The following is a 17,047-nucleotide window of genomic DNA, read 5'->3' on the forward strand; positions in this document are numbered from 1 at the left end:
TATTGGTGTCTATCTACCGTCTCCTATTTTTTCACATGGACAATTGTACGTCGCAATATTGAGGGTTACTTCACGGGATGGTTTAAAGATATTGATCAATGATGAGGACGGCCAAGATACTGATGTGATATCAAATGTGGTCTATAGAGAAGTTTTCCGTAATGTGTAGCACTTTGTTTTGTAGTATTGTTGTTATTGCATATCGGTACTATTTTTATGTCGACAGACGTTGGATTTTCTTTTCTTCAATAAACTACGCCATTAAATTTATATGTATGTTACCGTAACAGGTTTGATGTCATGGAAATTGTTTAATATGGTACATTAAAAATGTTTGTGGCAATTTATTTTAGAAAAATGCTACATGTCCCGAAAAAATGCTTCCCGAGAGCATCCCGATTGATATGGTATGGGCACTCTTGCGTTTTTTTATGTCCCTTTTTTCTACCACTTTCATCACTCTGTTATTTAGCACTCTTTTTTTTTCTACAACCTTCACCCTTTCCATAACATTCATCAGTAGCGACAAAAATTGCCTCTTCACCAACTTTTCATCACAAAGTTTACAATCAAGTGCCACAGTCCCAACCAATCATGGTAGAATAGTTGTGTCTAGTTCAGAAGAGTATCAATTGATATTAGAAGCTATGCTGGACTTGTGGCTCTATTATTTTATAATACTTTTAAGAAAGAAGGATGAAAATAACTTTTCGTGAATTTTTCGTGAGCATATGTCTTCGTGACATATAGCATTACTGTTTATTTTATGAATTGGATTATACTATTTTTCGGTTCAAGTAAAGTATTTACTTTCATATTTGCGCTATATTTGTTCTTTTGTATGACCTGTATGTTAGCACGGGTCAATGGGTTTTAGTTTAAAACAATGTCATTTTTTATTTTTGAAAGAGTCAATCGGCTAGCTAAAAGGGTTGATATATAAACTAAAGATTAAAAGGTCAATCGGCAAGCGGTATTTCCATGAGTTTATAACAATGTAATATTTTAATTTGATTGTTCCAACTAAAATCATATTCCTATTTATGGGCAATTAATCTGCTGTGAATATATTCCCATTATACTACTGTTTTGTTGTGAAAATTATTTTTCCATTAAATGGATTTTAATGTATTGTAGAGTTTTTTTTTTTAAGAATCTAAAATGAAATTTTATTCAAAACGTAAAGAATCCTAGCTAGCACAAGGAATGCTAGGCTAGGAGACTTTAGTAGCAACATCCAAAGAAAAGTGTGCCGTAAATATGCGGAACACTCAAACAAATCTTTAACAAATAAATTTTTGATTATTTCATTTTAACTGTTGTTTTATATAATTTTTTAGAGTTTAATTAAAATGTTTTTTTTTTTGGATAACAAGAGGGCCTAAGCCCAACAAAGAAAGAACCTACCGCCTAACAATACGCGGAGTACAAACACCAGTTAAATCAGCTAAAAACAACATACTAATTTGAGCAGGACAATGCTCATATAATATCAAAGTGAAACCTCCATCACAAGCTATATTTGCAAGTGCGTCAGCACAAGCATTAGCTTCTCTGTAAGAATGACAAATCTGAACCTCCCAATTCATACTCAACAACCGTCGAATATGTTGCAGTAAACTCCAACTTGTTGCCGTTCCTATTTTCGAGGAAGAGAGAGTAGTGGCCACTACCAAAGAATCAACATGAAGCTCCACTCTATTAAAACCACGAGCTCTAGCCAACTTCAATCCTTCAAACGCATCCCAAAGCTCAGCTACATACGAATCACAACTCTCTAATCCTTTTGAGAAACCACAAATCCACTCCCCATTTTCACCCCGCAACACTCCTCCACAACCAGCTGTATATCCCCCTTTAGACGCACCATTGGTGTTAAGACGGATCCAACCAATCTCCGGTGGCTTCCAAGATATATTCTCCACCACTCTCCTACTAGTAGTGATCATAGGATGATTATATTGATTGTCCATGAAACAATTAACCCTCCTTGTAACCTCCTTCCAAGAGTTAAGAGGCACCGTAGCTTCACTATCATGACTCAACTTGTTTCTCCAAGACCACAAAGCATGACATGCCGTCGCCCAAAATTCAGCCCAACAACCTGTATCATTCATGCCCAACTCCATGTTCATGTTTAAGTCGATCCAATTCTGCAAATTGGCTTAAAAAAATTCTCTCTTTGATTAATCCTAACTGTATTCAACCAAATACCTACCGCAAGCGGGCAATCTCGAAGGACATGCAACGTATTTTCAACAACATCTCCACAATGATAACAATAAGGATGTCCAATTCGCATATAGTTCAACCTACTATTCGTCATGAGACGGTCATGTTGAAGCAACCACACCAAACAATGAATTCGTTCTGCAACCCGAAGCTTCCAAACACGAGACCAGTGATGATTACCACCAATTCGGTTGAGACCGCATAAACTTTCATAAGCATAAGCAACAGAAAATTCACCTAATTTTCCTGCTGCTCCGGTACAAATATTAGGCCCGTTATCTATGCAAGGAGGAGGAATTGCTCTCAGCTTGTTTAAAATCTCCATTGGCATCCAAGATTTGAAATCATCAACCCGCCACTCACCATTATGATCAACAAGATCAGCTACTGTACAATTGTGCATATTAGGTGGAATATTAAGATCTAAATCACTCATCTTAAGACCCACCTCCACCCAACATTGGTCCCATGCTTTAACCGATTGTCCATTGCCAATAGACCAAAAAGACATGTTGATTAAATTAGGCCATAATTCTACCAATTTTTTCCATAAGCTGGAATCATGCGTTTTTGCTACCACCACATCCAAGAGTAAATTTTCTCTATCATATTTGCCTTTCATAACATTACACCATAATGAATTCTCACCAAATTTCAACTTCCAGCACAATTTCAAGAGACATGCCTCATTCATATATTCCATGTTTCTAATTCCAAGGCCTCCACAATACTTTGGTTTTGCAATATCCTCCCATTTTACTGCATGAATATGCCTACGGTTCTCAGTATCTCCCCAAATGAAAGATCTTTGCATTTGTTGAATCTCATGCAAACAGGCTTTGGGAATAGAACAACTCATCATTGGGTAAATAGGCACCGCTTCAATCACCGACTTTGCAAGAGTGACTCTTCCAGCAAAAGAGAGTTGATTGGCTTTCCACAACACAAGTTTATTTTTAACTTGATCTATGAGATATTGGAATTCTTTTCTCTTCGGAGCTTTACCTGTAAGTGGCACTCCCAAATATTTTCCCAAATCCTTAGTTTCTTTGAAGCCAGAAAAATTAACTAGCCTTCTTCGAATGTCCGAATTGACATTTTTAGAGAAAAAAATGCTAGTTTTCTCATTATTTATTTTTTGACCTGAAAGTTGACAAAAATTATTCATAACAGTCTTCACACACCTCATTTGTTGTTCCGTTGCATGACCAAAGAGCAATAAATCATCTGCAAACATCAAATGAGAAACACTTGGTGCATTCCTCCCTGCTTTCAAGGAAATCCAATCCCCATTTTGCACAGCCTCACAAATAAGATGCGACAATTTATCCATACACAAAACAAATAAATAAGGAGAGATGGGATCACCTTGCCTCAATCCTTTCTTGGGAGAGAAATAATTTTCCCGGTCACCATTCCAACGAAAATTTGTCTTCACAGTTGTAACCGAGTGCATAATAATATTGATCAACTCCACAGGCATTCCAGTTTCAATAAGAGTCATGTGAACAAACCTCCAACTCAGTCTATCATAAGCTTTAGCTAAGTCAACCTTGATTGCAAAATGACTCATTTTCCCATTAAGTCTATTCATGCTGTGAATCATCTCTTGAGCTACAACTATATTTTCATGTATACTCCTACCAGGTATAAAACCAGTTTGGTATGGGGACACGATAAAAGCAATGCAATCTTTCAAATGATTCACTACAACCTTGCTCAATACCTTGTATAAAGTGTTGCACAAAGATATGGGTCTGAATTGGTTAACAAATTGAGGATCATGAACCTTTGGAATTAAACATATATCCGTAAGGTTAACTTCTGCAACTTGATCCGGATTATGCCAAAGATCACGAATGAAATTACAAATACTACTACCAACAATATCCCAAGATTTTTGATAAAAACCAGCCGGATAACCATCCGGCCCGGGAGCCTTCCACGGGTCCATGCTAAAAACTGCCACCTTAATTTCTTCATCATTAAGCAGGAACTGTAGTTGCTGCATATAATCCAAACTAAGTCTAGGAAATGTTAACCTTGTTTGGTACCACTCTGAAGTATCCACATCTGTAGTGAACAAGTCATAGTAGAAAGCATTAACTATGTCCTTCACGTCCTTCACATTCTCCAACCAATGCCCATTTGAATCTTGAAGCATCACAATTTTATTGCGTCGTCTCCGTTGGACTGCCTTTAGGTGATAATACTTGGTATTTCTATCTCCGTCGATTAACCACTTTGCTCTAGACCGCTGAAACCACATGAGCTCTTCTTGTTGAAGAATTTTAGCCAGTTCACCTTGAAGCTTTTTCTCCAATTTCCATAAACCTCCATTACTTTGAATGCCATTAATACGGGCCATCACTTCTTTGAATGCCATTAATACGGGCCATTACTTCCCTCTTACTATTTTTAATGCTATCAATAGTATGCATTTTCCAAATTGGAGCCTGCCTTCAAAAATTTGAAAGGTTTTGCACGACGATTTCATCCCCTTTCCACACATTTTTAAGCATCTCCCCATTGGACTCCTCCAAAAGCCAAGCACTTTCAAATCGAAAAGGTTTTTGAGCAACATTATCCGAATCCCCATAAGGAACAAGAAGAATTGGATGATGATCTGAAAAATCCAATCGAGCCAAAGTCTTGACATATGTATTTAGGAAAGACACCCTCCAAGGAACATTACACAAAGCTCGATCCAACCTCTCAAAGATACGACCACCTCCATGAAAAATAGGTCCTCTCCATGTAAATTTCGAACCAACTCCACCAAGATCCATTAAACTACACGCATTTATTCTATCTTTAAAAGTATTACACTTACGGATAGAAGCAGGAGCTCCACCTTTCTTCTCTGCCGCCATTGCAATATCATTGAAATCCCCTCCTACTAGCCAACTCTCACTCATCCCCACAGCAATGCTCAACAATTCCTCCCACAAAATTCTTCTGCCATCTTCATTCGGACTAGCATAAACCGGTGTAAAAAATCAGTTTACACCTCCTTGAAAACAAACCTTCATATGCATAAATTGAAAATGTTTTTTAATTACATTAACATCAACATTAGCAACTTTCCAAGCAACCGCTATCCCTCCTGCATATCCACGCACTTTTGTGTACTCATAACCATCAAAGCCTAACAAGCTAAACGACTTTCGCAATTTTTCTGGATCCACTCTAGTCTCCATTATCACTAACAAGTCAGGTTTGTTATCATCCACATATTGCTTACAAAATCTATAAAAAGCATTGCTTGCTGCTCCTCTACAATTCCACATCATAATTTTATTATGTTGTATAAACATAAAAAAATGATTATTGAGATTTAGAACCCTTTTGCCCCAAGTTTTTAAGACCAGGGGTTTCTTCAATAAACACCATATCAGATTCTTCTGCACCAGACATACTATTCTCATTAGCATCTTGAAATTCATCGTTGTAAGCAAGAACCAAAAAATCAAATAAAATCAGGATTCATAAATACCACATCCATGTTTTCTTTTTTTTGAAGGGGCATCCATGTTTTCTTATTAGCCTAAAACCCCGTGCCAAAAATATTTTTTTTTGTCAAAAAAAAATGTTTTTTTAAAGGGACAAAAAAATAATGTTAGAAAACTACAAAAAAATATTTTTGTCAAAAAATAAGCATGCTTGCTCACATATATCTCTCTAATGGGTATCACAATTGAATTCATAAAAGCATTCTTGTACTCAAACTCATCTTCTACCATAAGAATTTTCATTCATTATATTATATATTGATTATAGAATGAAGCTCAAAACTAAAATAAGTTGCAGCCTGAGGAATGAAGCTTAGAAAGGATTGTCCGAGGAATTGACATTATATGCTGCCAATTTTGTTTGAATAAAAAAAAATAGAATTATGTAAAATTAATTTAATTGATATGGTGTGATTTTTAATGATTGATAACAGTTACCACAAATTCATGACGTTTCCATTTTCAAGCGACGAAAAAGGAGAGATATGAGGAGATTTGAAAGCTCATATTCATAGTCTATAGCAAAGCCACATGTACTTTATAATAGGGAAGATTTGATTTGTTTATATTGTTTTTTTTTTTTTTTTTTGAAACATGATTTGTTTATATTGTAGATAGAGATACTCTTGATTTAGGGTCGCTGAGTCTTCTATAATTTCGGCCTCATCAAGAAGCAGTTGCCTCATCGCACTATCAATCTAACAACAAAATAAAGCATAACTGCATACCGTATGCCTGCCGCCTGTGTAACTTCACATTCCAAAGAATTCACAGAAGTTGTTTTATCAAATTCTTGATAAAAAATTTGCGGAAGGTAATTTTTACTTTTTTCCATCGATGATGTTTACATTCAAATTTTTATTATTCAATTATAATTTTTTAGAAAATTAAAACAATTGGAAAGGTTGATTTGAAAATAGGGTTTACATCATGGTTATTGTAGATTTTTTATTATTCAATTTTCTACTTCCGATGGCTGTTGAAATAGAGACAGTTATGGTTCATGTTTTCAATTTCTTGTGATCTCAAATGGTTTTACAATTGGAGAGTTTTTAGTATGTTTTTTTATTGGAGGGGCCAATTTTTAAGATCGCATCGAGGCCTCCGGATTGTTTAAGACGGCGGCCCTATTTACATGTATAAGATTTTTAGGGGTGATTATTTGGCTGCATATATAAGATTCCTTCGAAAAGGCATATTGCATATAGTCAATGAGTGCCTACCTCAAAAGATATTGATCGTACAATGGGAACTCCAACAAGAAGGTATGACATGAATATATATTACTCTTTCTTTCTCACTTGAAAAAAAAAATAGAAGTAGCAAAAATTTGCATGTAAGTAATATAACAAATTTATGTTTTGTCCTGTAGTGGAAATATTAAAAAACCTAATGAAGCAATGAAGCTCATAATAGCAGCCATTGTTGGAGTTGTTTTTGGCTTCTTTGTAGGAGTATCATTTCCAACAATATCATTGACTAAGGTTTGTAATCTTGCACCATATATACATATCATTATGGCATTTCATTTAATTACTCTAACAATGTGAATTATGTTTTCATGCAATATATATATTATTTGTCAGATGAATCTCCCATCAAGCCTATTCCCGTCCATTGATCTCACATATGTTGAGGATAAGTACTCCAAAATTCAAACCAATTCTATTTGGGATGCTTTGGCTTCCTTTAGAGGCGATAGAAACTTGTACAATGAGCTTCCCAAAGTCGATGAGAAGACAAAGGTATGGTTCTATACTCTTTTTTTTTTTTTTTTCCATCATAACTTTATTTGATGAAAATATTCATCATATCTTAGTAGAAAAATAATTTCTAGCGCACTTGGTCGATAATTTTTATCATTGATCGAAATTCATGCGCGCATCCCGCTTTTTTGAAAATGTGTATCCCATAACATAATAAATAAGAAGGTTGGAACGGGGCCTAGACAAATAAGAAGGTTCGTAAAGCGTACATGTTGATTTGGGTATGCCACGGTTTGGAGTATTTGGAGGGCGAGAAATGATCGCATTTTTAACAATTTAATTTTTGGGGCGACGGATATAGCGGAGGCGATTAAGGTTTTGTCGTGGACATGGATGTTGAGTCGTTTGAAGGTGCCGGCAAGTTTGTTTTATGAATGGTGTTGGTGCCCAAGAGAGTGTTTCATGTGTTAATGGGGCTGTTTCGGTATTGCGGAGGTTGAGGCTGGGGTATGTGGTATTTGCTGTATGCAGTACTACTGGTGTACTGTTGTACTGCTGTTTGCTATATGCTAGCCTCCTGATTTTCTGTTTTGCTGCTGGGCGGTTTCTGGTTTTTGCTGACAGCAGTTTTTTTCTGTTTTGCTGGGGTTTTTTGGGTCTGCTGTTGTATTTTTGGGGTTTCTGGTCTATCAGTGCCTCTTGTAATTGCTATTGCTGATCGCGAGTTTTAGTTGTGTTACTTACACGCGCTCGTTGTAAATAAATTTTGCTAATTCTAAAAAAAAAAAACATAAGAAATAAGACCTACATGAATTAGTGGGATACATGTGTTTTCAAACGGATCGGTATTAAAGAGAATATTAGAAAGTGATGTCACATTAGTGTATTACTAGTAGCATAGTTTTCAGTTGTGATTCTTGTTACATTGCAAATCTTTATATTGTGGCAAAATGCAGTCACAATTGTGTTTTGATGTCATTGTGGAACATCAAAACCTGTTATATTGAGACTGCAGTTGCGGAATTCAATTTAAAATCATAACTAATATAGTATTACTGCACTGTATATCATTTCAAATATAAGAATGTTGCACTTATAAATAGGTACATTTGATTATGATGTAGATTTGGGTACCTACGAACCCTCGAGGAGCTGAAAGACTACCTCCTAGAATTGTTGAATCACAATCAGATTTTTATCTTCGTCGGTTATGGGGTCAACCACATCAGGTATGCAAATTCACTTCACCTTAATGTTAAATCTGATTTAATTAAAAATAAAACTATTATTTGTCACAAACAAACATAGTTAAATGCATAATTTCTTACTACATTGTATCAAAATTTTTAATGATTACTCAGAAAGTGACTTAAATTAGCTTTACCAAGTAAAGAATGTTATGCTGATGACGATCTTAGTTTTCCCTAATCGTCCGGTTTAGGATCGTGTCATGAATAAGATATGTTAAGTCTTGATGCGTTGAACGTATCTTGAGTTAGCGGTCCTAGGATCCCTTGACCGCCATGACACGCATGATGATAGTAAGACCTATAACAAGTTAAGATGAATCTTTGACGGCCCTAGTATGCACAACCATCTAAGTATGCATAAAAAATAACAATGGAATTTGAGAAAGATGGACGATGAACACGACATGGACACTCACAATGGTAGTATTAATTTGAGAAAATGAAGTGGATTCAATGTAACTAAATGTGTAGGTTTTATGTTAATGTTGAACACTTGACACACTTTCATCCTGAATTGTCAAGGTTACATAGTACAAATACTTTTGTAGTGCACAATCATTGAAGGAAAAAAAAAAAAAAAAGGTGAATCAACATTGTTTAAAAAAATGTTAGACACTACTAAATGTGGAGTATGGACGTCTTTTTCACTGACCAATGAAAAAGACATCCATATGAAGGTTCGCGAGAACTAGCTTCTTTTCATAGATACAACTACCAAATGTTAACAAATGAATCACCATGTGGTTTCTTTAGCATCATAATGAATTAAAGTTCACATGTATGCGGTTCCTAACTCAAAATAGACAAAAAAAAAAAAAAATGTTACTAAACAAGTTGTAAAATCAATAGACTCGTGATATTAAGCTGCATACGCTAGAACAAATTATGAGTTCTTTGCATACCGAATAATCTTTTTTCTTAGATTATGGACAAATTATGAGTTACAATTGCATATTCTCTAATTTGACTCTTTTCTTGATGGAGGTGGCACTTATAGGACCTAACTATCAGACCAAAGTATCTTATTACTTTTACAGTTGGTTATGACCAAAGAGACAACATTGATGCTGCAATAAGAAAGGTTTCATTTCTCTTTCAACCCTACATTTTCTAATTTTGTTAATCTTTCTAATTTGTTATTATTAGCATGTGCTAATCTTTTTAATTTGTTTTTCTCTTTGTATAACTCTTGGTCTTAACATTACAGTTCTCAGAAAATTTCACTATTGTGTTATTCCACTATGATGGCCGGGTTAGTGAGTGGGATAAGTTTGAGTGGTCAAAGAAAGCAATTCATATCAGTGCTAGAAAGCAAAGTAAATGGTTGGTAACATATTTTATGTACATAATTCTTTCAATTTATTTTATAAATTAGTGAATCACCCATTTACTCTTTCAATTTCTAGTGGTAAGTCAATTTGATTCTGAAATTAACGAAATTTTAAAATGGTCTTAAATTGAAAATTATCATTTGGTTTAGTTCCTATTGATATCATATATTTCACATACTTTGTCCATTGTAGTGCACAACATAGTGGACTAGTTATTGTTTGAAGTGAGAGAGGTTTACAGTTCAAAAGTTCGACCAACTATTGATTAATTTATTTTCCCATCCATCTCCCAAATAGTTCTTGCGCGCCTTTTTTTTTTTTATTTTAGAATCCGAACATGTTACACATTCGAATTCTAAAATCTGAAAAAATGAAGACACCAAAGAAATGTGGGGAAGAAATTCACTAATTTTGCCTCAAGTTTGTTTTTTTTTTACTTGATTTTTTTTTCTTTCTTGGACTCGAATTTTTTGGGCTTGTATTCCCTTTTTTTTTAAGTCAACCCCAATTAACTTTTTATTTTTAATTTTAGTTATGAATTATGATTGAGGTTGTTAAGTATTGGATTCTAATATCATGTTTAAATATTGGATTAAAATGTTCACGACACCTTTAGTTTCTCTTGTCGTCGATGTAGGACTTTTTAATTTTCTATTAAATTTTAAGAACTAAATTGATGATGGATTTTTTTTAATGTAACAAGGTGGTATGCTAAACGCTTTCTACACCCTGATATTGTGGCTCCCTATGACTACATCTTCATTTGGGACGAGGATCTAGGCATGGAGCATTTTGATGCAGAGGAGTAAGTATAAAAGAATTAAAATTTCATTAATATATATATATATATATATATATATATATATATATATATATAGGGGTTTGCTAGAACACACCCACTAGTTTTTATGTGGGAGTGTTTTAGCAAGTAAATAACTAAAAAGTGGTTAAATACACCCTAAGGTGTATGTTGCTATAACACACCTTCTAACAATAACAAGTGGGTGTGTTCTAGCAAATCCTATAGGCATTTGCTAGAACACACCCACTAGTTTTTATGTGGGAGTGTTTTAGCAAGTAAATAACTAAAAAGTGGTTAATTACACCCTAAGGTGTAGCTTTGCTAAAACACTCCCACATAAAAATTAGTGGGTGTGTTCTAGCAAACCCCATATATATATATATATATATATATATATATATATATATATATATATGGGAAATGCTATAACACACCCATCCATTTTTATGAAGGTGTGTGTTAGCATTGAACACCTTTTATGTTTTGACTTAAAAACCAAGATTTTCTTTTTTGAAAACAAGGAAGCCCAAGTGCAATTATGTAATTCAACATTTTAATGTTAATTATTTTACTCCACCCAATTGACGTTACAGCATTACAGGTTCATTTTCTTCACAACCAAATTTGTTCTTGCAACAACACTCCAAAAAAATTGTTCCTGCACTAATTTCTATTTCACAATCTCATCCTCCTTCTCAACTCTTTAACATCAACATCCTCCACTTCCATCTGCTTCCTCCGTGAAAAGGCAATTTCTTATCGGATTCAATTTACGTCAACGAACCATGAGATGGTTCAAAATCAAAACTGTGTGTGTTTTTGGGATTAATAAATAAAAAACAAACTGTTTTTAATCTTCATTCAAATGAAAATTGAAAGAAATAAGTTACAAAAAAAAAATAGAAGATTGTTGGGCATACATGATAATGGCGGAAATAGATGGAGGAGAAGAGGTGAAATCAAAAATAAATAAATGAAAATTGACATTCAAAATTTGAATTACATAATTGCCCTTCATCTTACTTGTTTTCAAAAAGGAAATGTTGGGGTTTTTTGTCCAAACATACAAGGTGTTTAATGCTAAAACACACCTTCATAAAAGAGGGAAGGTGTGTTGTAGCATTGCCCTATATATATATATATATATATATATATATATATATATATATATATATATATATATATATATATATATATATATATATATATTTATATATATATCAAAGATTACTTACACATGAATCAACGGTTGAAAATATATATCTCTGTATTGTAGGTACTTGAAAATAGTAAGTAAACATGGTTTGGAGATCTCACAGCCTGGTCTAGACCAAAGTAGTAGTAGTTTTACATGGCAAATGACAAGAAAAAAAGATGGTAGTGAAGTACACAAGTAAGTGAATAACTTTGTTACTCCCTCATTCCTAATTATAAAACTCTTTTGAAACATTTATTTCATCGTCCTTCTTTTAGAAATTTCTTGATATATTTAATGTTTCATATTTTATTTGAAGTCATTTTGCAAATTATGAATGATTTTGTATTGAAAAGAGAAATTATATATGTGTGGTTTTACATAATTTTTCTTCATTAATGACATGAGAAAAAAAGATTAAAAGAATTAAAAGAAGAGAGCAAAGCCTTGGTTGCGTGAGGCCGGATCCTGGTATGATATGAATAAGACCAATTTTCCTTCGTTACTAATTTTCAAAATTTTAAAACTGAATAGGAAAAGTGTAAAGCTTTTAGTCATATAATAATCAATTAATGTAATTTGAAGACTTTTAGGACCAATTTAAGATTTACATTTATAATATAATTTTTTTTTTGAAATTCTTAGTTTTTAGACAATACTTTGAATCTCCCTAAATAAAGTTGACGACTTGAGATTATACTTGATAAAATTCACTTTAAAATCACATTGTCTAAAATAAATAAATTGATCTAAGCAAACTCTTAAATGCATTTTAATATTATTTTGGGGGTGTTTGGGGTTCGAACTTTGGTTCTTGCATATATTATGCAATGCACATATCAATTGAGTTAAGCGCATTACACTCAAAAAAAATTAAATTATCAAATAAAATTTACAATTTTACCTCTGATTCGTTGCTAAAATATTGAGTCAAAAAAGTGTTGAAGATATCAAAATGAAGACCAAGTAATTCCAATATTTGTTTTAATTTTTCAATGGTAATTATATAGTATATTGTTGCTTAACTTTAATTTTGTATTAAATTATATTACTTATAAAACTTTTTTTTTTCTTTCAATCTTTTGCAGGGATGCTGAGGAGAAAAACGGTTGGTGTTCTAATCCACCTGTGCCACCTTGTGCTGCGTAAGAAAATACTTTGTTAAGATTTTATTTAACGATGTATTATTAGTTCTCTAAATATGGTTTTTGATTGAACATTATGGCGTCATTTGATCCATGTAGCCGACCCCACTTAGTGGGATAAGGCTTGGTTGTTGTTGTTGTATGTATTATTAGTTCTAAATATCAAGCACATTTCTTCTTCCATTGGATCTTGTGGGTTTCTAAACTATTTTATGTTCAACAAATCACTTATCCTAAATTTTATAAAATGCTCAGATTTGTTGAGATCATGGCTCCTGTACTTTCCAGAGATTCATGGCGTTGTGTGTGGCATATGATACAGGTTTGTAAACCTTTTTGAGTTATATATATGGATTTTTCTAACCTATGAGACATTGTATAGGATAAAGTGCAATAAATGTATCATTTCTTTCAACATAAACTATCATATTAATTATTCTTTTTTAGAAAAATGATTTTTTTTCTCTATCATATTAATCATCCTATATTTTTTAAAAATATTTTTTTGTTACATATCACCATATAGTCAATTAATAACTTAATTACTCATTTTTATATTATTTTTTTGAGGGGATCTCATTTTTATATTTATTGGCTTGTAGAATGACCTAGTTCATGGATGGGGTATTGATTTTGCTCTCAGAAAATGTGTGGAGGTTAATAGTTTTAATTTAATTATTTCTTTATTTAATTTATAAGCACCTATTTAGACATGATTTGATAATGAATTTTATTTTGATTGCATTGGATATAGCCGGCTCATGAGAAAATAGGAGTTGTTGATGCTCAATGGGTTGTCCACCAAAGTGTTCCCTCACTTGGAAACCAGGTAAATAAAATTGTAAGAATTCATTTGTCAAGTTTTTTTTTTTTCTTTGAGGGAATACATTTGTCAAGTTAATTATTCATAAATCTATTCTCATAAATAATTATTTAAAAATAATATATCAATGGAAATCTATTTTTATATATAATTTGTGATTGAATTGACTGACTTGTGTTTCAATAGGGGCAAGCGGAGGGTGGAAAGGCACCATGGGAAGGGGTATGTATGAATTTTGATGTCATTGCTTATATTTATTTTTAGATTTAATTTGTATAAACTATCAATATAAAAAAAAAAAAAAAATCTCACGAGCATAGTTTAGTTGACAAAAATGTTACAGTATGCAAAATCTGCAGTTTAAAATCCGAGATCTCCATTTATTCACCTCATAAGTAAATTTCCATCCACTAAACAGATTTACAAACAAAAAAAATTATATATGCATCTAATCATATTTGATCATTATATCGTTTTGTTACATTAGTTCTTAAATGGTGTTCTTAAATATAATTGATGGCATATGGTTCCTTAAACTAATTTTCTACTGTATTTGATTCTTTAACTAATGTCTCCGAATACTGCTTAACATGACCTTATATAAAATCCTTTTTTATTAACCGGATATGTCAAAATGAACCCCTTTTTGCGCAAATAATCTTCAATTGTAATCAAAACATGCATTTTTCATTCAAGATGAATTTTGATTTCCATGTGTATAATAAGATTGATACCAAAATCTGCTTTGCATCAGGTGAGAGAGAGGTGTAATAAAGAATGGTCAATGTTCAAAGAGCGTTTGGCTAATGCAGAGAAGGATTATTTCAAGCAGCAAATTAAGGGATTTGTATATCCCCCTAATTAGAGACTTAGATATTCATTATGCAAATTAATTTTTGAAATGCATTACGTCTATGTTGGTTTCATTCCTTGATGGGTTAAATTAAGTTTGGTCTAGAAATTTTATCTCACCTGACCAAATTTTGAAATTGCTATGTTGGATCCCATGCTTGAGGTACGAACCTTGATTCTTCCACTTATGTGTCTGAGTTTTCTATTGCACTTATCTCTTCGTTTGTTTACAAAAAATAATATTAATTTTTTATATGTAGAATTGATTTTAATATGTTAAGTCTAGAATGTTCTAGAGTATCATTGATATTGTCTCCAAAATTTTGAATAATTTGAGTTTTTAATTTTAAACAAAAAAAATTTTATTTGTCAAAAAGATATTTAAACGTGATTTTCAAATTCAAATTTATTGTTCAATTCACTTTTAAATATTAAAAAGCTTATAATATCATGTGTTTGAAACGTAATTTAATTTTGAAGAGTTTAATCAATATGTTTTCTTAGTGCACAGTTATTTTACACATGCATTCATTGATATGTTGTCGTGTTAATATTTAAATATTTTGAAGAGTTTAATTTGTATGTTTTGTTAGGGTAAAGTTATTTTACATATTTATTAATTGACGTTGCAACACATAATTGGATGTGATTAAAAGTGTGTTTCAAATAATTTTATACTGACTAAATATACTAATGAAATTCTATTTCGTCGGATTCCTTTTGATGCTCTTGCTCCCTCTTGAAACTATCTTCATTTTTCAGTCGAAAAATGCTTGTTTTTTGCCACTTAAATTTGAGATAAACCTCCTTGGGAAGTTTATTTTCCAGCAATGACTGAAATTCCTTTTTTTGTCGAAAGAGGCTTTGTATCCAATAATGCCTTTTTCTTGTTTTGATTTATCTTAATTCCTTTCTTATGCCTTTCTTATTTTAAACATGATATTTTATATTGTTGAAACTGACGACGTGGGTCATCAGTTTCAGCAATATAAAATATCATGTTTAAAATAAACTTCGTTTCCAAGTCCCCTACTACCTTTCTTAAATTTACAAGTTATTTAAAAAAAATCATAGCTTGACATATCATAGCAAGTATCGTCATCACCTAACAAGCATGGCATATGGGGTATATATCTCATCCTGCGTAGCTCTGAAAGCATATTTCCTTCTGTGATAAAACTCTTAAATTTTCATCATATCATTATATTCGGATACCTGTTATCACAGTTGCTAACTTAATCATTACTTCGAGTCTCAAAAGGAATCTTCCGAATCTTGCATGTAATTTTTCTTATCATAACACATATTCTTTCTATCCGACTAACAGTTCTTGCACTCATTTGACATCACTAGTTAGCAACCCGATTACTTCATTTGCAGTGACTCTAGCCTTTCATATCTTACTTGGTGAAGACACATCCGTATACTTTTACATTATCCATCACTGACTGTATAAGTCTCATTACTTACTTAACATTTCGAGAACTCCTCACTCGTCTCATAATACTTTTCACGAAGATTCTCACTATAAAATTCCATGTTCCATGGTTACTGTTAACAACTTTACCGTTTAACTTCCGTTGCGCCATTTTGATTCTCACCGGTTGGCTTTAACCAATACTCTAATCCATTAAGACGAGTGAAATTTCACTTTCCTTATTGCCTCATAAGATTGAATGCCACGATAGACTTATCATATTACTTTCTTAATTGATTGATCTTACATACTCACTAGTTGGGTTAATCCCCCTGACATATCATTATCATTCTTAAACTTATTTTCGAGCAATCTCAAATTCCCATGTAAACTCATCATGTACTCGTACATACCTTCCTTAAACAATCAACATTGCATCTTCGTATTCTCGCTTGCTATGCTTTGCTTAATCATACTAATGCTTGTCCGTTGATTTCTTTCTCAAAGAAAACTTCACAAATTAGCACACAGGTCATTGGCGTTTACGATTCCTCATTATATATATAAAAACATAGTGAATCTGGGTCCTAGTCGTTACTCTAAAATCACGGAATGAGTTCACAACACAAATGTGTCACCAATCTTAGTTCCAGTGAGTTTAGCCCACTATACGCGAGTAGTAACACACTGGTACCTGCAAAATTTCATTTAAATTCAAGAACGCCATCTCCAATCACCCATATGCATGTATTTATTTTCAAAAATTTGGCAAACTTTAGAAT

General features: G+C 32.7%; 1 protein-coding gene across 1 annotated transcript; it reads left to right on the top strand.

The window, feature by feature from the left end:
- Positions 1-6,331: 6,331 nt before the first annotated feature.
- Positions 6,332-15,032, top strand: LOC146905663 (uncharacterized). Its single transcript, XM_085726137.1, has 15 exons — positions 6,332-6,558; positions 6,897-7,009; positions 7,117-7,228; positions 7,331-7,489; positions 8,575-8,679; positions 9,698-9,781; positions 9,908-10,023; positions 10,735-10,836; positions 12,110-12,226; positions 13,117-13,173; positions 13,429-13,495; positions 13,776-13,829; positions 13,928-14,002; positions 14,183-14,218; positions 14,751-15,032. Exons 2-15 carry the CDS (start codon positions 6,990-6,992, stop codon positions 14,859-14,861), a joined length of 1,215 nt encoding a protein of 404 aa, XP_085582263.1. The 5' UTR covers positions 6,332-6,558; positions 6,897-6,989; the 3' UTR covers positions 14,862-15,032.
- The last annotated feature ends 2,015 nt before the right edge of the window (positions 15,033-17,047 follow it).

Source organism: Medicago sativa, chromosome 7, assembly GCF_051527215.1.
Source record: "Medicago sativa cultivar Bolivia chromosome 7, Bolivia_mono, whole genome shotgun sequence".
Taxonomy (NCBI): Eukaryota; Viridiplantae; Streptophyta; class Magnoliopsida; order Fabales; family Fabaceae; genus Medicago; species Medicago sativa.